Below are 24,293 nucleotides of genomic sequence, written 5' to 3' on the forward strand. Positions count from 1 at the left end.
GCAGAGAATTAAGAAAATTCTCTGGTGTGCAGGTTTCCTCACGATGTTTTTCCTTCACCGTTATGAGACACATGATATTTAATTTTTTTAAATGCAAACTAAAAAGTTGGAGGTGCAGAGCCGTGATAGCTCAGTGGATATGACCTCTGCCTCTGATTCCGGAGGGTGTGGGTACGAAACCGGAAGATCTGTATGTAGTTTTAAGAATATATTAATAGCTGCAGTTGTGAACATACATTCAGTAAATGTTTTTATAACTTGTAGACTGATGCTACAGATACACACGCCGGTGCATCTTGCAGTGTAACGGTGGCGGGCTCCTGATGAGCATTTGAGAGGAAACATATTTTAAATCCAGATCAGATCGGTTATATTGTACAAACATACAAAGGATACAGAGGATCAATTGATAAAACTGTGTTTAGAAACAGCTATGTTGTCGGAAAAGAATCACTTACCGACATACATAACACTGACAGACAATATCTTTTATACGAATTGGTATTGTTCCCATTTCATTTGGCTTTTAAAAGTAAAGTCTGTCAATGAGTAGTGACTCAGTAGGGATTGGGAAGCAAATACTATACCTAGAGTAGCATGGAAGAAACTTTAAAATTCTTTTAATTATTACAATTTGGAATTAATAATTTACGTTACTGTTTTGTAACAGTTCAGATTGGTAACATAAGGATTAAGTACGGTTTTACTCGATAGTTTTACAAGCCCAACCCATGCGATGGGAACATAGCCGTAGCTATGGCAGCGAGAGAGATGGGGCGGGCTCATTTCCCATTCAATTCCAAACTGATCGATAGTCTAAATGCAGCAGCATTTCGTCTGTGTCATCCAACCTGCCTTACTTACATCTATACCAACTTTTAGGAATCTTTTTTTATACAACAGCTACGATCTCATCGAGTGATGTGGTCTAAGATGAGATAACATACTTGTTTCGTGATAAATGTAAAGTTTCACACAGAAAAAGAAGATTTTGGCACGACGTGTCAGTCAAACATACACCAGTTTTACCCAGAAAACGTGGATTTCTGTGGATTATATAGAATAGGCTAAGAGTAATATTATAACAATCATATTCTAACAATAGATCAAAATCTACATATTAAAAAGATAAAGTTAAAGTTCACTCACACTATAATTATGATATTTATTTAACTACGCGCTAATGATTGTTCTTTGTTTTCTTCTCTTTTTGTTTGTTAATTAATTTGTTTCTTAAATATTGTATTATGTAATAACCAGTGCACTGTAAAACCAACTGTGGTTTGTGTTGCACTATGGTTAGGCTTAATTTAAATAAATAAAATCTCTTTGATTAGACCATAACTTGAGAATGACATAAATATTGAGAAAATTGCAAATAAGATTATTTTTATTAAAAAAATTTAAAAAAACACTTTTTTTACGGCTCAACGGTTGAAAATTATAAGTAATTTGGCACAGAGATAGACTATACTCTGACATAGCGCATGATACATTTCACCCCGATATTCCCAGAGGCATAGGATGTGCAATTGTGCTCGGGTGAAACCACTACACACAGACAGTTGCAAATACATTCAGAGAACTATTACTAAAAATATTCCAATATATTTGATGCAGAGCAACAACAGGGATCGTTTTAACATTTGCTCCGCGGTCCGTCGCAATTGTTTCCTGCCTACAAAACACACCAGCAATTAAATCGTTATCAAACGCAGCTCAGCCAATTGTGAAAACACCGCCGTGCATATTTCAACCGCTACAATGAACAAAATATAAAGTTGTACATTCTATACACTTTTTATGTGAACGAGGATTTTTGTATTTGTATTATTGTTTTTTGTTATGTAATCGGTGTTATCGGAATGTAGGTTACTGGGATCCGTTACGAGAATTGCTAGATTTATAGTTGCGTCATGTAAAGGTGCTTGTACACCTATAATTTCATGTAAACTATGCTGATTAAAAATCGCTGGATACTCGCGGCTCGAGACCGTTTTGTTTCGAAGTCCATGCAAGAGGCCTATGTCCAGCAGTGGACATCGGCTGATAATGATGATGATGACTTTAATCAGCAACTAAAGTGTTCTTCTGGAGTGAGAGCTTGGACACCTTATTTTATGGAGCCAATTATAGAGTTTGAACAGCAGTGGCTCGGAAAGATAGCAGATTTCAAGAACCTCAATTAACTAAGCATAAAACGTATTTTATCAACCGACTTCAAAAAAGGAGGAGGTTCTGATTTCGAGTCTACGTTTTTTTTAATATTTTATACGGCATATCATGAGTTATCAAGTCACCAGACGCTAGAACCTCCATGGAAACTCTTCGTTAGACACCCTTAAAGTTCTTTAAAAAATTATCTTTATTGATGTTTTTCGATGGGTTGCTGTGAATGGGCATGGATTCCTCAAAAAATGTCGAGGAAAATATTAAAAAAATACGCTTTTTATTTGACTGTTTTTAAGGTTAAGGTTTTGCCCGCTGAAAACCGCTTTCAAAGCCACCACACTCCAAATACCATAATTGACTACCATACACCATACTTAAAATATAAGCATCATCTTTATCATATGAAGGCGAACTCTTACGCTTCATAAAATGCAGAATATCTGGTTATTGCAAGCTCACAATCCATCTAAACATGATCAAATTAGCAAGTCGTAAAATCATAGATCACAACATACGTTTACCCGATGCATAATGGCCACTTGTCCGGCAATTTGCTCCGGCACGGAATTGCCGGCTACGACGCTTCCGGCCGCAGCGTAGAGATGTCGCGACACTGGAGAGATATTGCGCTGTGATATATATCTCCGTAAATCTATACCAACACTATCGCAAGTGTTATGACTGTTATGTTATGTTATATGTTGATATGTTGCGTGAACTTATGGCGGATTGTCAATATTAATTACACGTACCTATTTTAAATTCAAATTCAAAATTCATTTCTAACAAGTAAACTTAATTTACAAATTACTCTTATGAGGTTATTAATACTGATAAGTAAAGTTGATAACTTAAAATTAAAGTTGCGTCACGAGTCGAAGTAAGATAGAAAGAGCGATTTATGAGGACGCTTTAATTGATTTGTTAAGATTTTGGGTCAATTTATTGAAAGACAATAATTTGTTAGAATTTATGAAAAAGTCAAGGTTCCAAAACGCTTCCCAAACCCTTGGGAATATAACAAAAACATGCACAAAATTCGTATAAAATAAATAAAATAAAATTTAATAAAATTTTACAAAAAAATACGCGATGATATTGTATAGCTATATTTTTTAATGATAATTTAATTACCATTTACTTACTTTAGATGATACTCAAAATAGGTATTATTTTAAGTAGATATCACCAAAAAATGGTAGCGAAAATGAAAGTTTAGATCAATTTTTTATGCAAATGAAATCGCATGCGTCCGCTTTTAAAGTTTATAAAATACTAGCTGCCGCCGCGCGGTTTTACCCGCGTGGTTCCCGTTCCCGTAGGAATACAGGGATAATATATAGCCTTCCTCGATAAATGGGCTATCTAACACTAAAAGAATTTTTCAAATCGAACCAGTAGTTCCTGAGATTAGCGCGTTCAATCAAACAAACAAACTCTTCAGCTTTATTATATTAGTATAGATAAGTGTTGCTTGTTGAATGTCTCATAGTCTCCTCACTAATGCAAGGTCGCTACAGCCCGCCCAGCACAAAGTGTCAGCATGCTGCTGGTGGCGGTCGTGTCGCTGCTGCTGCACAGCTTGCTGGCCGAGCAGCCTCCGTGGTGGCGCGGCGCCGTCTACTACAGGGTACTCGTCGACTCCTTCAAGGACTCCGATGGAGATGGCCTGGGAGATTTGCAAGGTAGAATAACGAGTGTTTTGAAATAATTCTGTATGCATGATGAATGGATGGGTGAGTCGTGATAGCCCAGTGAATATGACCTCTGCCTCTGATCCGGAGGGTGACGGTTCGAATCCGGTCCGGGGCATGCACCTCCAACTTTTCAGTTGTGTGCATTTTAAGAAACTGAATATCACGTGAAGGAAAAACATCGTGAGGAAACCTGCATAACAGAGAATTTTCTTAATTCTCTGCGTGTGTGAAGTCTGCCAATCCGCATTGGGCTCGCGTGGTGGATTATTGGCCAAACCCCTCTCATTCTGAGAGGAGAATCGAGCTCAGCAGTGAGCCGAATATGGGTTGATAATGATGATGCATAATGGGCACTTTAGAATGTAAAAAAATAACTGAAAACGCATCACTGTCACGCATATAAGTTGTCTGGCCAGAAACTTACAGTTTTTATTTTATACTAGCGGACGCCCGTGACTTCGTTCGCGTGGAATTCAGTTTTTCACAAATCCCGCGAGCACCATGGATTTTCCGGGATGAAAAGTAGCCTGTGTTAATCCAGAGTAAAATCTATTTTCATTCCAAATATCAAAAAAATGCTTCAGCATCGCAGCGCAAAGAAAGAACAAACACACACACAAACTATCGCCTTTATAATATTAGTGTGATAGACTAGTAGATAATTGATTGCAATAGTCTAATAGAAAGAAAAGATGCAGCCTTTAGAGAAACGTACTGAACGTTCTCATCTTGTAGTTCTTATATACTCTCGTTATTGGTAGAGAAATCGAATGCTAGAAGGACATACCTTCATAACTTTGCAGAGCTAATGAAGAACTAGAAACTTAACCGTTTCGTATTACATATGGATCAAAGTTACTGCTATATCAGGAATATTATTTCTTTTTACAGCCTACATCAATCTTGTATGCGCACCTAAAGGTTTATTAGCGTAGTTATTTGGGGGTTTTTTCTTACTACAGCTTAGCGGAACAAGCAGATATTGAGTCAAATTAATTAAATTCGGCACACCTTTCTTCTTCCTTCTCTATACTTGATTATTATTAGAAGCGTGAAATAATTCACTATTAGCAATTAAATTTATTGAATTTTTTAATATGGTTTACAATTAATTGTACATTAACTTCATTTAATTTTACTGATTGGATTGACGATGATGATGTAGATGACTATGCAATGACTCTATTTGATTGATTCGTTACATCACACACAAAAAAGCAATATCCAGGCCACATTGTCATGCAGAACCAAAACCACTTGTTAAAGTGACGCGAATAAAAACAACCCCTTCAATCGGGGGTAAACTAGGGGTAAATTTGAAAAGCGCGGTGTGGCGCCCCCTGGCGGCTCACAGGTTGATGTTGATTTATTGTGTGTTGGGAGTGCGGGCCCGCGCGTCGCACTACAAATTACAAAAATATTGATTTTGTTCATACAATGAGCTTAGCATCATTTCGTTTTTTTTTTTCAACATTGTTTTTTTAATTAATGCCAATATTTTTTACGAAGATGGTGCGTAAATGTATTAAACTTATGAGCACTACATTAATAAATTCAATCTCCAAATAACCAACTTTTAGTTACGATAAACTTCTAAATTCTTAAGGCTTCCTATATCAGGAGAAAACAAATACGCTAATACATGAACTAAATAACATAACTTAAGTATTTATTTTTCTTTTTCTTAATGGAATATTTGTTAAATTTAAAACATTGATTGAACACACCATAAGAGTTACATGGATATTTCATTTTTAATTTAACCGAACAAAATGCGTCTGGGTAATGAATTAGTAATTGCTGGCTTATAAATACAGAGAATCATGATTCACCTTGAAAATAATCATGACTAATGCAAAACACATAATGGACTTCTCACACGGAGCTGTCTACATAAAATTTATATTTTACTAGCTGACGCCGCGCTGTTTCACCCGCGTGGTTCTCGTTCCTGTAGGAGTACGGGGATAGTATATAGCCAATAGCCTTCCTCAATAAATGGGCTATTTAACACTGAAAGAATTTTCCAAATCGAACCAGTAGTTACTGAAATTAGCGCGTTCAATCAAACAAACAAACTCTATATATTAGTATAAAAGTGTAGATTGCTTGCGTAAAATATATTTCAGATTCTTATAGGAGAGGGGATTCGGAGCCTAGACCCATCACGCTGTCTCTGTCCCTGACGCTGTCGATAATAATGTTAAATTATTTAACAACCACTATGAGATGTTAATAATAGTGACCGAGACGTTTAACGTGCTCTCCGAGGCACGGGGATATAACAACGGCATTTTTCCAACTCTGGGCTGAGAATTTTATTTGAAACTTAGATGAAAGAAAAACTCAGTAGGTATATCTATGACATAAACTCCATATCTCATTGCCTAACCCGGGATTCAAACTCAGGACCCTGCGACTACATAGGTTAACCACTGAATTAAATAACGAGTCAGTTAAATTTCATTATCACCTTGTCTTTATGCAACTTGAAGCAACCATTAATTATGCAACCGATTTTTATAGGCTTATTGAGGAAACTATTTTCTTAGATGACTGTAAATTTTAGATAACCTACCCTCATTATGGCTCAGGCACGATAAAGCAGCTGAGCTACGTGCGCGCACTGGGCGCCGATGCAGTGATTCTGTCACCAATAGTCAGCAAGAGCACAGACTGCAGCACTCCCGGCACTCTCGACTTCACAGACGTTGATGCAAGATATGGAGACATTGATAAGTTCAACGTACTGGTGGAGAAGAGCAAGAAACTTGGTAATAATTTCTTTAATTATAATAAGAACTAGCTAGTAGACGGCCTAGCAGATGGCCACGTACTCCGGTAGCCTGATTGCGCGTATGCTGTCAAGCGAGTGGCAGAAATATGCACAAATGCTCCGGAAAATAATGGTAAGAAGGGAAGAAAAGGAAAAAGAGGAGAAAAAGAAAGGAGAAATACCCTAGAGGCAGTTAGCACGATGTAATGCCAGGCAGTTCCGTGCTAACTCTGACGATAATAAAAAATAAATAATAAGAACTAGCTCCTCCTAACTACCTTGAGAATAGGCTAAAATATAGCCAAGTTCATCAGTGATAATGGAGGATTTTAACAATCCAGTAGTTTCAGTGCCTATTCAATTCAAAGAATCAAATTATTCCTATGTATAATTAATATAGATCATAATTGATATTTAATAACGCCATTCATCCAAGCATTCATTCACCAAGCATATTCTAATAATCTGGGTCTTAAGGAGGGAACACTGACTTTTCTGCGTTTTAAGTTTAGTTCTCCTTCCAAGTTAGATTTAGAAAGAAGTATACTTATGGAGTAGGTACATACTTTTCGCCTACTTCCAGGTTACAAACTGGAAGTACAAATAGCTAATCAATATGCAATAACTATTGAAATTTGAAGACCCAGATTACAGTCCATTTTTTTAAAATAGAGTTTAGAACCGCTATCTATTAATTTCGTTCTTTATGATGATTGTTTTGGTAATTGTTTTACAGAACTCAAGCTCCTCATAACACTCCCCCTACAGACTATCAGCTCAAGCTCTGAACTGTTCAACTCCAGTGCTGACCGCAGGCCTGGCTACGAGGATATACTTGTATGGAGAAATGGGAAAGAAGATGAAGTGCCAGAAGTAAGTAATCAATACCAAACACTTAACTTAGAGCAAGGCAAAATATGACTGAAAGAAGACTGGAATAAATCCCGCAAGAAATCCCTACATATTCGCGTATATAGTCCATATAGAACGCGAGTATAAGCTAGCCAAATATATCGTGTTTTCCTCAATTGTTTTTACTTAGATGGTTGACGGTTTCAAAGCTTGATTGACTTGATTGATTGACTTGATTGACCAATGATTATATATTGAGATCTATTAAAAGATAAAAGAAGTAGATAGGTTATACAGGGATCGCAAATGGCACTTTAAAACTATGCTAATTAACAAACCTGAGCTCACTGTCATCGCGCTGTTGACAACGTTGCTGAAATAATCTACCTCTTTTTTCTTTTCTTCTAACATCATTGGTCATCACAGTAAAAACCCCACGATTATTGGCTACCGTATTTACCTATAGTAGAAGCATAGGCTGACACGAAGACTATTACGCACGACTATATAATCTAAAGATAAAAAAAATAATTAAACGTATAACTTTTGATCCATATCTTTATCTACACCAGTCTATGGTAATATAAGGTTAAATAATAGGAAGTATAATACTAACTTCAATGAATAATTTTCAAGGATTTCCAAGGCGTAGACAAATGGACATGGCACGAAAAAAGGGCTGCATATTACGGGAGCAGCAAGGACGAGGCGCTGGTGAACCTTTGCTCCGACGCCGTGGGGTCCATGTTCGCTGACGTGCAGTGCGCTTGGTTGAAGCGAGGAGTTGCCGGCGTGGTGTTGAGCCCTGACTACTTTGTGGACTACGACTGTAGCCTGCGGTTGGTGAAGAAGATGGTCACAGCTGGTATGGGATGTGCTCGCAATGAAAATATGGATCCGCCGTAAGTTGTAATGAGCTTAATATTTATAAATGAAGGGTTCCGTTTTTGTACGTACGTAAGACCGGAACCCTAAAATATTCAATGTACAACATACACAATCGTGAATGTATCCTGGGAATCCGTCGTAGTTTATATCCTACGTGTACTATTTTTTCAACAAGATACGCGAAAAACATAACCCTTCTTGCAGTCGGGTAAAAAATAGTAAATATATGCTCTATAAATTGGACCTGTTCTTTAAATAATAACTTTGAAATTTCAAAACGTAAGTAATTATTTTATATGAAATCGAATGTAAATTTCTTTTTTCTACGAACAGACGTTTATGTCTGCTGCATACATCACCATGAAGAGCAGATTTTACAATAAGGGTTCCGTTTTTGTAAAAGAGAACAGAAAACCCCAAATATTACATAAATGAAAAATATAACACCTAATTGTAATATAATTTACAAAATACAACACCTTGTTTGCAAGTAAAACAACCAATTGTTTTAAACGTTATTATCATTACGAAATTCTATAGTGCATTCGAAGAAAATATCATACATTGTATCACGTATGCACAAAACCTATAAACTACAGCAAACATTCAACGCAACAATCCTTCCTTCCAGGATAATACTAGTTGAGACCTCGCTGGGGCCGGAAATCGGCGCTAAATACTACGGGGAAGGTAGTTCAGGAGCCAACAGCGTGATAAGTTATGGGCTGGCGGCGCCGCAGAGGCGATCGGCGGCAACTTTAGCGCTGCACTTGCACGCTGCCATGTTGTACGCGCCGCAAGATACCGTGCCCACTTGGCTCGTAAGTTCGCCTCTAATACTATGCTATCCTATTACCAACCGCTATTGGATGACGATATCGTAAAGAGTTGTGTTGGTTGATTGGTTTGCCAGTGTGCATTGCAGCTTTAACTGCAAGTAGTATTGCATGTTCTTTATTGATTTAACGTCTTATAGAATCTTACCAATAACTTAATTTTTATACTTTGCAATAATTTTTATTGGTTCGTATTTAGACAAATCACATCACACTTCATACTATCACATCACACACACACACACACACACTAATATTATAATGGCGAAAGTGTGTGTAAGTATGTTTGTTTCTCTTTTACGCTGCGGCTACTGAATTTTTTTTGCAATTTAGCTGAAATTTGGAATGGAAATAGATTTTTCTCTGAGTTAACACATAGGCTACTTTTCATCGCGGAAAATCTATGGTTCCCGCGGGATTTGTGAAAACCGAATTCCATGTGGACGAAGTTGCGGGCGTCCGCTAGTTTTATATAATATTCATCAATATCTTCAACTCTCTCTGTTTAAAATATAAATTAATGTTTTTTTTTAGTGAAAAATTATTATTCCAATTATTTTTATTGGTTCGCATTTGGACAAATTTTCTATAATATTCATCAATATATTTTAACTCTCTGTCTATAAATGTAAAATTTGTGTGAAGATTTGCCTTAGACTGTCCTAGGTTTTAGATAACTATATCTTAAAATGTAAAATGACACACAAGTAAAATAAAAATCCATGTTATGAAAGAAACTATAAATATTAATAGCAAAATTGAATATCGCAAATGTAAAGACACACAGGCACAAGGCGCCAAGTTTGGCGCTCGAGCTGCAAGCTCTAACGTTGTGCCCACAAGATACGAGCACTTGGCTCGAGAGTCCACCCTAAATACCGAACACGCTGCTGTCAAAATAAATCTGCAGTAAGCCGTTGTCTTGCTCTCAGATATTAGTTTTGATATACTGCTCTATTTCGCTCGTGGTTTTGTTTCAGATCGTATGTGCTCCCTAAACTATCCAAATTGCTTCGCTTTGCATGCTCCACATGCATTATTATTGAAAAGGCATGTAAACGTTTTGTCAAACATACCAACTCATTTTACGAGTACTTTTCTTGTCTATTGCAAATCGAACAAGTCTAGACAAATAGTCGCAAATCTTTCATTCCTGTTTTAAATCTGTGAGCGGAAAATAATTGTGTTATAGTCTGGCAAGTTTGTTGATGACACTCCAATGATATGCGGGCAACGGGGCGAAAACTGCCAGGGTGTGAATTCGTGCGTGCGGGGAAGTGAGATGCATCACTTGTGGGTTTTTCATTCATCGTTACACGTTCCCCGTCTCGCGCGGACCATCGGGAGTGTAACGGACGAAATTGCCAAGCTTTAAATAAAGATTTATTTTTTAAATATTCAATCACATAAATTAGGTATTTCAAAAAAAAACAACTAGTTGCTTTCGATATCATGAAAATTAATAAAACTAAAACCAAACAACGACGTTTCTCTTAATTCAGCAAATCTATATTCTCATTTAATACAATATTTATTACAGACTAGTGTATCAAACGAAAGCCGCATAGCGACACGTTACGGCAACGACATGGTGGACGCAATACTGCTGCTAGCCCTAACACTACCTGGAGCAGTTATAGTTCAACAGGGAGACGAATTAGGTGCAGCGGACACTATCTTAGAGTGGGCAGAAACGACCGAGTGCTGGCCAACAAAAGCCGCTGCATCAGCTGCACCATTTCCATGGGATGACAGTCCAACTGCTAGTTTCACATCCGGGAAGCCTTGGTTGCCATTGGCCACAAATTACAGATACGCCAATGCTAAGACAGAGTTTGCTAACGATTTGAGCCATATTGGTGTCATGAGAACTGCGGCTGCTATGAGGAAGTCTCCAGCTATAGGACCTCACATTGAGGTAATTGTATAAAACATCTTTATATAATCTGTTGAAGTTGCGATAGATTGGATTTAGGATGATGATACGACCATAAAAGCAATGTAGTATAGATTAACTAGCTGACGCTGCGTGGTTTCACCCGCGTGGTTCTCGTTCCCGTAGGAATACGGGGATAAAATATAGCCTATAGCCTTCATCGATAAATGGGCTACGTAACATTGAAAATTTTTTTCAAATCGGACCAGCAAGTAGTTCCTGAGACTAGCGTGTTCAATCAAACAAAGAAACAAACTCTTCAGCTGATTGATGATTGCAAAATGTCATTGTGTTTTTATATTATAAAACAAACGAGCAAATGAAAATTACAAAAAATTGTTTTATTAAAATCAAAATTAAAAATAACGTGTTCCTATAGTACACAAAACTGAAATAAAAATTGTATTCCTCTTATCGATTGCCTCTTTTATCTGGATGATGTATGTGGATGGTTATTTACATCTGAACTAAAAGCATCAAAATTGGTATTCCATTTATATTTTGTAACGAAGTGATTAAACGCTAATGCGTTGTGGTATAATCTGTGCGTAAATTAATTTGTATTGCAAACTAATATCCATCATTTGATTGTGCATTATGGAGCATAATTTAGATGCAAATACTTTGCAGATAAATCGTTTTGGTGAAACGCTTACTGTACTGAGATGGGGAGGTGCTGGATCCCTTTTAGTTGTTGCCAATTTGGGTTTGGGACAATCTGAAGTGCAACTTTCGAAAATTCCTGGACTACCCCCGGAGATGACAGTAGCTGCTGCTTCTGGAGGATCCAGTCTATCATCTGGTTCTCATATAAATATGGAAAAGCTTCTGAAATTGTCATCTGGTGAAGCAGCCCTGTTAGCTGGACCTCCAAGACACTGTGGCGGACCAGGACCCGTGGACAAAATTACTAACAAACTGTCCGAAGGGTGGCAAAAGCTAAATAAGTATTTTAGCAACTTGTAAAATTTATCGTAAAGTACATTAAAGGTCACATGAGTTAGTGTTTTATTTTAACGGAAATCTGTTATCACTATCTGTTTCATGTAGGACGTAAGCTTGAATTATTTAAAGCCAAATGCAGTATTTATCTACATAACAATATCCGGTACATTTGCTATTAATCTAACTTATTTAGATTTGATACCTATTTATTACATGTAATTTTTCTGAATGATATTTAATTTCAAAAGGTGTTTTTTTTTTAATTTGTAAGACTTTAGAACGAACTTGGTTTCAGTGCGTTAGCATTTTTTACATTTAAAATTGCGGATTATTGTGCCAATTATTTACTAAAAACCGAAAGGAATGTTTTGCTATTCTAAGTTAAAAGTTTTTAAGATTATTGTTTTATCAGTCAGTTTTTCCCTTTTTTATGACTTTTAACTTGCTTTTATTTCTTTTTCATTTATATTTTTGTGTTTCATTCAATAAATGCTTTTAAATTAAGTTAAAATACGTGCTATTACAACTGAAATTTAAAAAACTCTTTTTCTTTTTTATAAGTAAGAGTGATAAGTAAAATCATCCATTATTGCTGCAGGTCCTGATGAAATATTAGACAAACCCAAAGTATACACAAACTTACAAACGCCAATTACAAGCCATTAGACGTATAACAGAAGTACTCCAAGCCGCTCCAGACGGCAGACGAGAAGCAGCGTAATATAAATCGTAGTATAAATCGTAGTATAAAATGGAGGGCGCGCCGCGATCGACGGCGCTAGCGGACGTTACCCTACATTCCCATTGTGCATTTCATTCCCTTTTGTATTTTCTGTATGACCTATTTTCTCATGAGTCTTATGAACCCCCATATCATTTACATAGGTGCCTACTTAAGTGAAATTATGTTCTCTTTAAGGTTGTGATGTTATATTTTAATTTATGCCATGTGCTGGTTTCAGTTCCATTACATTTATTTTTACAGGTGTATTTTTATTAAAACTGTCATTAAAATATACGATTACGAGTATAACTTGCTTCTAAGTTTATACAATTATTCAGGCTTTCCAGTCTTTTTTTTATTCTGTTATTTTATAAATACTGCTTCCAGTATTTTTAATAATATCTTGATTATGAAGTCTTATTGATAATGAATATCTTAATGACCCAGATTCTTGTAAATAAACGACAGTAATTCTTAAATTGCGATTATCTTATAAAAATTACAGAAGTAGGTATTTCTTGTCGGTTTTTCTGAGTAGATACTGGCTATTTGTAGCGACTCTACTAGCGGCTACCCCAAGGGTTAACAGGTAGTAGAGGTTCTACAAACAAACACGCTTGATTTATCAAAAGCAAAGCCTACTTAAAAAAAAACAATTTGAAATAAATGAAATTTATCAGAAATTCAAGTAAACATAAAAATACGTTATAGACCTTAACGACAAAATAATAAAAATTATAAATTATAGTAATAATAATACTTTTCAGAGCTTGGAAGCCTACATGCAGTAAATGTAATACAACATTACAGTCTTCTTTTTAGAAGGTTTAAATATATGAAGATCTAGTCTTATGAACCGTTTCCTCTATACTTCAGAGTCCAGACATGCGGTATTGCATTTCTTTAAACTTAAAAGTAGTTATAAACACCCTCCCATGGACTATAAAATCATCACCCATCAACCACTTTCGAATAACGTTGTTACATTTTGCGGTTTTTTTAACAGAGATAAATAATATCAAATGTAAGTATCAATTAATGCGAGTTACAAAAGTATGTCTACATGCATAATCCTACTAATCTATTTAGCTAGTTACCGTTAGCCGTTCATCTGATTGTAAAATATTAGTGGTAAGCACATATTTGCAGCTTCTTTTTAATTAAGATAGCGTCCTATTCTTAATCATATGTTAAATAGTTCTTGTAGCATCTAGTAGGTCGCGAAAATTGGTACGATTTGACTTCATACTATTCAATGAGCAACCGGTATCTAGTCCGTTAAAGATACCTACAATAAATTTTTAAAAGATTTTAATAAGATATATTGGGTTTCAATTAATTCATAACAATTCTTAAGAAAAAGTAATTTTTTTAATGAATTTCGTATCCGTATCTAGTATACCGGCATCCGAGCGCCCTCTTGCGGCTCATCCAAGCTGAGCCAGGAAAACCGCGGATTTAACGGTCGACGAATAACGTTAATATAATACAAATTATTCGTTATTTCTTTATAAATATTGGTCGTGTAAGCTGTAAAGCCACCTACAAATTGTAAGCGCCCTCTACTGGTAGCATTTACATTCATAAATTTGTAAAGTCCGCGGTTTCAACATTTTTAACTCTATAAACTTAGAATTGTTTTATTACAAAGTTTGGGACTATTTTCTCAGTTCATATTATTTTTTTATTTTATTAGCAGCCTAAAATCACTATGAAGTAAGTACGAGTAAGTAATCTTAGGAACTCAAGTTTAGAATAAGTGTAGACGGTGTTTGATGAATGGTCAGATAGACTGCACTCGTACATAAGTGTGAGTAAGTAAGGAGTGAGTACGTACAGAACTTGCTCTTCTCGGCATGTGCTCGCGAGGCGGCGAGGCAGGCGGCGAGCGCGGCGAGCACGGCGCGCGCTAACATGGCCGCGGCACGGGCTCGCGGGGGCCCGGCGCGGCGCGGACTGCCGACCGCCGGTATCGACCACGCGCCGGAAGGTGACAATGGACATGCGCACTGCGACGACATCCTGCGAGGGTTGCTAGTTACAAAAAATAACTCTAATTCTTTATTGAAAGTTGGTCGTAATATTTCAAAAACTTATAATAAGAGACGATTAGTATTCTGTGGATTCATCGTGCCAGGTCCATCGTGTGGCAGAGATACTCCAAGTAGAGTACTTGTGCGGTTAAGCAGTTACTTTATGCAACGCCAACACTCCCCTTCTCTGCTTGTGTTGTTCTCAATCCAGCCAAATTTGACGAGATTCTACTAGGACAGATTTGGGTGCCTATTCTAGTATAGAGTCATCTTGTCGGTCTCTCGCACCTATTTACTACGCAAAAAACTGTTAGGTCATAACATTTATTCACTTAAATAGTTTACCTACTACCGTCATGCTTATTTCTCTTCAGAAACAACATGAGTGGAAGGATTTGCTTTCTACAGCACAGCCACTAGACAATCTACTAGTTCCGTCAATCATTGTAGGATTGTTGATGGTTACTCACGTTATCACCCACCCAACTTCAACATACTACTAGTCTTTAGGTCCAAGACCAAAATAAGTATTCATGACCATATTGCTCAAACTTTGTGTATAAAAATTATGTAAGTAGTTAACCACGATGGTGGAGTTTTTCTGTCAAGCTATCTGCCAGAGTTCCGTGCGTTCAATAACAAATATATTCTACAAAGACTCTTAGTTTGAGTAGAACCAAAGATCAAATTTTTGCAGAATATACAAAGAAAGATATTAAAAATCAAATAGGTAACCTTATCGGAAAATTTTCAGTACATATTTGTTATCGGACGCACCAAAGTCTTGGAAAACAAACGCCCACCACCGTGGTTTGCTACGTTCATAATTTTGGTAAACATACATAAATTTGGTAAATAAAAATCGGTTCAATATTCCTTAAAATTCTTCTTTTTATCAAAAACGCTTCTAATGACATAGACGAAAAGCTCATGAGAATTTGTCTGTATAAAACTCAAGTTAATTTAGACCAATGTACGTTAGCTTGATTTATCTATTCCATTATTAAGCAAAATATTTACAATATAATTTCTAAAATACGCCAAAAAACCCTGCCAAAAATCACTCAAAATATACCAAAAATGTAGAAAAAAAAACAAAAAACAAGAACCCGTGGTTTTAGATAAGAAACCTGACCCTCCTAAAGACGGTATCAGTCTCGAACCAACATGACCAGGCCTGATGACTGACACCGACTCCTCAAGTTGACGACAATAAGCTACCCTTGCTGCCCGCCTCGAGTGCGCCTCGACCCGCGCGCCGCGCCCCCCCGCGCCACTCCAAACCACTCCTCGCTCCAAGAGACACTCGAGCGGTACGAGGGCCCTCCACGCATAAAGGTATCTTTTTGACAGTTCTGGAGTGCGCGGGGCAGGATTACTATGAAGTGGCTCGAGGTGAGGTAATGTGCTGTGAGTATTGTGTTCTTGGAATACGCGGCGTATTTCATTTCTGTAGTACAGTTTTTAGACTTCGATGTGACCGTTTAGGTGAAGCGGTGATACCCTAATGAATTCTGGCTTTCATTCAGAGTAGTTCAATTCTGGACATGCGCACAAAATATCATCGCAAAGAACTTGCTTGGCTGAAGTTTTTCCCTCATTTCTGTGGGAAAAACTTTAAATCTGGTGGTAAAATCGGCTATTGCTAGTTACCATGTGTAGTGCATCGCTTTAACTTCAGATGAAATTGCAGTCAAGGGCTCACTTGTCATCAAAAAGATAAACCTAGAATCTGAGAACAAGCCATCTATACTACAGCCTTTCTTGATGAGTACTGTTTACCAACAAAGAAATTGGAAATGAAGGTAGAAAACGCATGTCATTTTATAACTTATTTATTTTAAATTATGTATGGTTTGTATATAAAATGTTATATTAAATATATTAACCATATCTAACTGTTCTAAACTTATCAATCAAATTTATTTTCATGAATTTAAGAACAAGTTAATTAAAATTATTATAAGTTGTGAAATGACTAGCTAATTATACCCTCATTTTTAATTTGTTTGTTAGTAAACAGTACTCATCAAGAAAGGCTGTAGTATACTAGTCAAACGACGGTTAACTCATTAAAATATACTTAATTATTTTAGGTAGGTATCCTTTGATAAGTATCGTAAATGATACCCACCCAACTAGGGCTCTTTGCCAACTCTGAAAATATTACAAGTAGGCACTGGGAGTGCATCTGCTTTACAAGTCATTAGCACTATCTTGTATCTGTGAATACTTTATGTCTTGTAAAAAAACTTCTACTTTGTGTTACATTAAAGACTTTTGAATTTAATAAAACAATAAGATTTTTGCCAATTTTTTTCAATATGATGCAATGTTACACATTTCGAAACGATAGTAGAGTGCTTTTAAACAAAGTAATAAAAAATAGAATCTTTCCTAAATTTTTCCAGGCTATAAACAGAGCAATCGACGACCAAGCTTCCTAAGGTGTCTAAACTTTCCGCTGTAAAACCGTAAACTGAAACGAATAGCGGAATAATAACAGTAGACAACCATTTACATGATTGTAATCCTTAGCAAAATTTTCGATTTTGGCTAACAACAAACTTTTACAAAACTAAAGGAAGACTTTTTATTGATAAGTCCATAGGATTGCATTGTATATTCTCGATGAATAATAAATAGAACTTAGATTGCAATTGTACCGGTCATAAGTATTGGACTCATGCGCTTGATAAAAATAAATAAAAACAACAACAGAAGCTACACCCAGTTTAAATAATCGCTGAAAATCGATTAATTATGTGAATCAATCAAGATAGACAAAAAAAAATTAAGATAAAAAACTTCAGGGTCCAGGATCAGCAGAGGTCTCGAATACCACTCAGCCCGGCAAAGGGTAGAGAGGCCGCCATTAGGTACCCCAGACCACCGCTGATGATAATGTGCTGCCGAAATTATGGACGTATTCCACCTATCTGCATTGTTCGGCTCGTTATCTGCTCGTATCAGATAATGGGCTACGCGGCGATAACCGTGATTGTAATGCGAATGATTACGTATCTGTGACGTCAGCCCCTGAGCAATTAAAAAGGGTCGCCTGTCACATTCGACACGCCCGAAACCGTAGCATCGAAACCCACTTCACTATTCACTCGACTAACTACAAATAAGTAAGACATTCTGAAAAGGATGTCTTGCTAAATAGACTTTACAATGTGTTCAGTGGAGTAGCTTGATTAAGTATGAGTATACATCATCATATCAACTGATGGACGTCGACTGCTGGACTTTGCCTTTTGTAGGGACTTCCAAACATCACGATCCTGAGCCGCCTGATTCCAGCGAATCTCTGCGACTCGCTTGATGTCGTCAGTCCAGTCTGAAGGGTCGACCGACACGCTTCCTAATGCGGGGTCACTATTCCAATGTCCATCGGTACTCCGAACATCTTCGCGACTCGTTAAGCTATGTCGGTGACCTAAACGTACTCGTACCTATACCATAAATACTCGTACATTACATACACATTTGTCTAAAATTCAGTTTTTCAATTCACTTAAATTTCTGACGACTTTAGAGACTAACAGATTGGGCAGCTTTTACCATTGATATGGTCAAATCTGTATCTGATGCTAGGTGGAAACAAATCAGCGATTAGAAATGACATACCTGTATATTTTCCAAAATTAGTCTGCTAACGTCATGAGATCGCCGTAAGTTCTACAGGGGAGAACGAATAACGCACCCTGATCTTATCTTATTATCCAATTACTATCTGCTCTAGCACTATCGGTGTTGCAATTGACCAGTGTTTTAAGCGACTTTCGAATAATATTTTAGGAAATATGCCATTGCCTTTAACCAACTAGTTATTGCAGTTTGTCCGTACACTCTTGAGGTTGAAGTCCCACGTCTAGATAAACAGACACTAAACGTCTTTACTATGTCTCTTACGATCATAACGATGATATCTAGCTCGATGTCACAATCAACATCAAAAAGTTCTACTTTACCTACTATACTCAGAAGTCGGAGACCTCGTCTTCGTCGGCGAAAATCCCATTCGAGTCTCACAGGAGACACCCTCGTTTCACTTTTCCCTTCTTGATCTAAAGGCTCCCCTCTGCGTGAGCATCTGCGCTCCCCAAAACTCCTGGTGCGGTCCTGTTAAGGGACCCACAGCAAATACACAAACAGAAAGAGAAACCATCCCTGTGATTCAATTTGAAAGATATTGAGTCCATTGAAACTTCACACGAAGCACACGAAGCGTAACAACTCCACAATGTCTCAGATTAACGAGCAGTGAATACACAAATGGTATTTTCCTCGCACGTATGGCTTGTGAATTGATGTTGGTTGGGTTTCCCGCCTAACTACAGGTTGCTGCTTGTTTCATCATGCATTCATGATCCTGCATGCATGATCATGCTGCAAGATTTCGTAGTATAATTGATGAATTTATGGCGAAACCGAAATCATTAGCCTATTTTGAATGGTCCTCCGCAAGGCTCTACTCTTTAGGAGAAGGAGATTTGGATCTGCGTTAAAGATGTCTCTGTCCTATGCAACTCCAATGCGGTTGTGTGTTCTTGTTAGATTATGATTACCATCAAATGGTAATGGTATACAATTTCAACTTCCATTAGACAGTTTGACTTTCCTTGTAACATCAATGTGTACACTATATACAGTCGCGTTTGTGCGTAAAATTTAATTGCCTCCTCTTTACAAGTCGGTTGAGTAAATTATACGATTCCGTGCGTAGAATGTAGCTGTATTAGGCTTGTTCCTTGAGATAAAGTAGCTCAGCTGCAGATGATTTGCATGTAGATGAGGCGGCTCGGTGCGGTATTGACATATGCGAGCGTGTGCGGGATATTACGAGTACATGCGGCTTGAAATAATGCCTACAATTAAATTTATTTGTAATATAATTATTTTCCAAAATCGCCATTGTTTTTGTTAAATATTAATGTTAAAACAACAACAAAAATAGTGACGATTCAAAATTAACATTTTCAGTAATTGGCGTGATGGATAAAATTGAAAAATGGCCGTTTGTGTTTTTGTTTTTTATTTCGTAAACGAAGAAGAAGAATTAAGATATACTAAGATTTTGGTTCATTAGCAAAAATGATAATGTTGTACAAATAAACATAGTATATACAGAATGTTGGAACCACATTAATTATAAAGACAAAGATCGAAAATAAAACAGGATCTCATCGAAAGTGGAGCAGTGTGTCCATCGTGTCGGACAAAAGACAAAGTGCATTTTACAAAAAGTTAAAAGTTTACTGCAAAAAATACAATTTGGTGCGTACAAGCTTTTCGTTTTTACAAATTTCACAAATCCAGTTAAACTATTTTAAAACTTCTCTTATTACTTTATTTATTTAAAAAAGATTAGTATAGGTTTTTATTAAACCTATATTTTCTTTTAAAATGACACTCAAAACGATTTTCACGCGATTTTCATAGGTAGCTAAAGGTGAACTTCGAACGACTAAAGACATTATTCCTCAAGATATCCCGTAGAAAATATCAAATATTACGTTTTATACGGACAATTGAGAGACTGGACCGTTAAAACCTATAAAAGCCCAGACGGTCCAAATATATTCAATCCAAATAATCTTTTAGCGCAGTGTTGGCTCCCGTTGACCCCCCTACCAGGTGGACTGACGACATCAACCGAGTCGCAGGGATTCGCTATATGCAGGTGGCTCAGTATCGTGATGTTTGGAAGTCCCTACAAAAGGCCTATGTCCTGCAGTGGACGTCCATCGGCTGATATGATGATGATGATGACGGAACACTGTGTAACTTGAGCGGCGCGCCGGTAGCACGACTAGGTGTTAGTCGCTACACAACTATGTCACATTGTCCGCATTCCGCGGTTTTGTGGCACCTAACCGCTTTACGACATAGTAGGGAAGTATATACTACCGGCCTCATTGGTCCTGTGGTTAGCATAAATGACTGAGGATCAGGGGCTTCGATTGGTATAGATTTATTTATTTATTTATTTATTTTAATACTTTATTGCACACAAATAAGATACAAAAAAGAGAAGAAAAAAAAAAAGAATAGATAAGTAAGATGCGCAAAGGCGGTCTTATCGCTAAAAGCGATCTCCTCCAGACAACCTTAAATAAAATATTTAAAGAAAGGAAAGCGGATAGTGCAATATAACATACCTATAATAATTAAACTATTAAAATAATATACTAAATTAAACTACATATACAATTACATACTAAATATACATAAATAATAAAAAAATAATATGAGTACACCTAAATACATAATAAATATATAAATATGATACATAATTATACATAATAAATAAACATAACTACTTAAATAATAATTATTATAGTATAGTAGATAAGTAGTACTTTTTAACACGATCTTTGAAGATGCTTAGAGACGCGGACTGTCTTATGTCACTCGGTAGCTCATTCCACAGGCTGACTGCTTTAACTGTAAATGATTTTTGATACTTCACTGAATGGCATACTGTATATTGTAAACGGTTTTCATCCCTGGCCCGTAAATTGCACTCAACATTTCTACCAACAAAGTTGAATCGTTCTTTCAAGTAAGGTGGCGTTCGAGGATTATATAAAACAGAATATAAGAGCGAAAGTGCGTGTAAGTTTCTACGGGATCGGATTGGCAGCCATTGTAATTGAGCACGATACTGAGACACGTGATCAAATTTACGTAGACCAAAGATGAACCGTATACACAAGTTTTGTAGCCTTTCCAATTTATTTAGCAAAGTCTCAGACAAGTCTAAATAGCAGACATCCGCGTAATCTAAAATTGGTAACAACAAAGTATTAGCTAACAAAAGTTTAGTTTTAATTGGTAAAAAGTTTTTCCATCGTCTAAGACATCCGACAGCTGAAAAAATTTTGCGACTAACTTCTGTTACTTGCGGTACCCAAGACATGTTGCTATCTATAATTAAACCTAAATTTCTGACTGTACTGCTAAAAGGTATTGTTGCACCATCAATTGAAACTTGTGGTAACGTATCAAAGGATATAGAAGAAAAGAAATAAGAAGAACCTATAATAGCCACTTGAGACTTACTTGCATTCACTTGAACCCCAAATGACCGACACCAAGCGCTAACTTTATTTAACTCAGTATTCAGAACATTTATAGAATTATGTAGATCATCCATAGGAACAGATAAATACACTTGTAAGTCATCAGCGTACAGATGATGAGACGATGATAAGACTGATGTAACAGAATTTATGTAGACGGAAAATAGAAGAGGAGAAAGAATACCACCTTGAGGCACGCCAGAATTAAGATTAATAAACGAAGATAGCCTATTATCTAAACGCACACATTGTTGACGATTATATAAATAAGTTTGAAACCAATTGACCACAAATTGAGACATACCACAAATTCTCAATAAAGTTAAAAGTAAATCAAAGTCTACGGTGTTAAATGCGTTGCTAAAATCTAAAAGTGCAATAATGGTAAGGAATTTTTTATCAATAGCTAAGCGAATATCATCACAGACTTTAACTAAGGCTGTAGTTGTGCTATGCCCATACCGAAAACCTGATTGAACTGGGCTTAAAATATCATGTCTAATTAAATAAAGACTAAGTTGTTCATGTACAATACGCTCAAGAACTTTTGAAAGAAAAGGTAAGATAGAAATAGGACGATAATTAGAAGGAGTTAAAGGTTTATTAATTTTAGGAATAGGAACCACATAGGCTTTACACCATGAGCAGGGAAATGTAGCAGAAGAAAGCGAGAAATTTAGTATATGACACAAAACTGGCAGAATACAGTCAAGCGAAGTAATTATCATTTTTCTACTAATGCCATCACTGCCAATTGCATCTGAGTTGATGGCAAAGATATGTTTTTTCACCTCCTCCGCAGTAGCAAGAGTGAACTCAAACTCAGGACCACCATGCGTAGGCAAAGACCTCAGGTGATTAAGCGTACCAAGTTTAGTCAGCACATCAAAAGGAATAGTAGTAGCAAAATGTTTGTTTATACTGTCCAAATCAGTGATACGCAAATCCTGAAGGCACTGCCGACCTATTCCAAGCGAAGCTAAAAACTGCCAAGTCTTACCGGAATTATTTTGGTCCACGGAAGAATGGATATATTCTCGCTGTGCATCACGACACACTCTGTTACATTGGTTACGAAGTTTTTTATATTTTTCCCAATTGTTATCATTTGGGTGAAATTTATATTTACGTTTAGCAACATTACGTCTAAACATTAACAACTTAATATCAGAAGTAAGCCATGGGGCAGGTAGATGTTTAATTTTAATTGGTCTTATTGGAGCGTGAACGTCGAACAGATCGGTCAATAAAGAATTAAAAATGTTCAGTTTCTCGTCTACAGTTGAAGCATCAAGAATAGGGTCCCAATCGATGTTACCGAGATCCTCCATAAACTTGTCATTGTCAAAATTTCGAATAGATATTAGAAAGATATCCTTAAAGTGGGCGCGTAGCGGCATTTCACGTAATGGTCAAATGACACAATTTTTATCTATCTGTGTGAGCAATTTGCCGCCGGACGTCACCTGGTGATAACAACCTCATTCTCCAGCGGCCGCCCCACACTTCTTGTATCTAACTTTTCTGAACGAGTTGTGAAGGAATATAGGAACAAGAGCTATTAAAAAACGCAAACTTAACAGACGATTGATTTCCGAATTATTATCGTTTTTCGGTGAGTGCGGCAAAATGCTTATGCGCACTTACTTTAGGGATATTTATATAAAACACATAAATATAAATCTCAGATTTGAACGCAATAGAAAAGAATGAGTGCAAATGAAATATCAATATAACCGTCCAATGAAAAAAGTAAAACGCACTAGAATCCAATATATCGCGAACGCACACCGCAGACTATAAAAGATAGACAGACACAACTAGACGCAGCGCGTTTAGTAAAACTTTGAAGTAATAAATTAAAAAATTTCATTAAATATTCATTCATTATATTCATAATTTTAAAAGATATGAGATGTAAGCTTCAGCCAACTAGTTTTAGCAAAGATTTTTGGTATTCAACCGTATTTTAAAGGTAACAAATCGTATTATTTCTATTGCTATACCTTCGAGACTACCTTGTTTTCACATAATATAATGAGATCTCAGTTTCATGTATAATTATTTTAACAAAATTGATCTCTCTCAATGGAAGACATGTCGTCGACGAAGAATCGTCTTGAATACTATTTAGACTTTTTTTTTTTATTCTTTACAAGTTAGCCCTTGACTACAATCTCACCTGATGGTAAGTGATGATGCAGTCTACGATGGAAGCGGGCTAACTTGTTAGGAGAAGGATGAAAATCCACACCCCTTTCGGTTTCTACACGGCATCGTACCGGAACGCTAAATCGCTTGGCGGTACGTCTTTGCCAGTGGGGTGGTAACTAGCCACGGCCG

At 36.6% G+C, this 24,293-nt stretch overlaps 2 protein-coding genes across 2 annotated transcripts in view; one reads left to right on the forward strand and one right to left on the reverse strand.

Moving 5' to 3' along the window:
• LOC112049332 (uncharacterized) overlaps window positions 1-14,847 on the reverse strand; it is a 92,495-nt gene extending 77,648 nt beyond the window's left edge. Inside the window, exon 1 of the mRNA XM_052891193.1 lies at window positions 14,664-14,847. Within this exon, the coding sequence (XP_052747153.1) occupies window positions 14,664-14,847 (184 nt within the window). The remainder of the gene's footprint in view (window positions 1-14,663) is intronic.
• Window positions 3,694-12,156, forward strand: LOC112057827 (maltase 2-like). The gene is made up of 7 exons (XM_024098377.2): window positions 3,694-3,857; window positions 6,464-6,643; window positions 7,382-7,518; window positions 8,134-8,399; window positions 9,017-9,206; window positions 10,762-11,139; window positions 11,788-12,156. The coding sequence occupies exons 1-7, from the start codon at window positions 3,716-3,718 to the stop codon at window positions 12,121-12,123; spliced, it is 1,629 nt and encodes a 542-aa protein (XP_023954145.2). The 5' UTR covers window positions 3,694-3,715; the 3' UTR covers window positions 12,124-12,156.
• Window positions 14,848-24,293: the final 9,446 nt, after the last annotated feature.

This window comes from Bicyclus anynana, chromosome 3 (genome assembly GCF_947172395.1).
Source record: "Bicyclus anynana chromosome 3, ilBicAnyn1.1, whole genome shotgun sequence".
Classification (NCBI taxonomy): Eukaryota; Metazoa; Arthropoda; class Insecta; order Lepidoptera; family Nymphalidae; genus Bicyclus; species Bicyclus anynana.

Excerpts from the sequence above, each read along its gene's own strand:
- LOC112057827 (XM_024098377.2), top strand. The coding sequence starts at position 3,716 with ATGCTGCTGGTGGCGGTCGTGTCGCTGCTGCTGCACAGCTTGCTGGCC. Across the intron at positions 7,519-8,133 it reads AAGAAGATGAAGTGCCAGAA|GATTTCCAAGGCGTAGACAA; the intron begins GTAAGTAATCAA and ends ATAATTTTCAAG. Across the intron at positions 9,207-10,761 it reads ATACCGTGCCCACTTGGCTC|ACTAGTGTATCAAACGAAAG; the intron begins GTAAGTTCGCCT and ends TATTTATTACAG.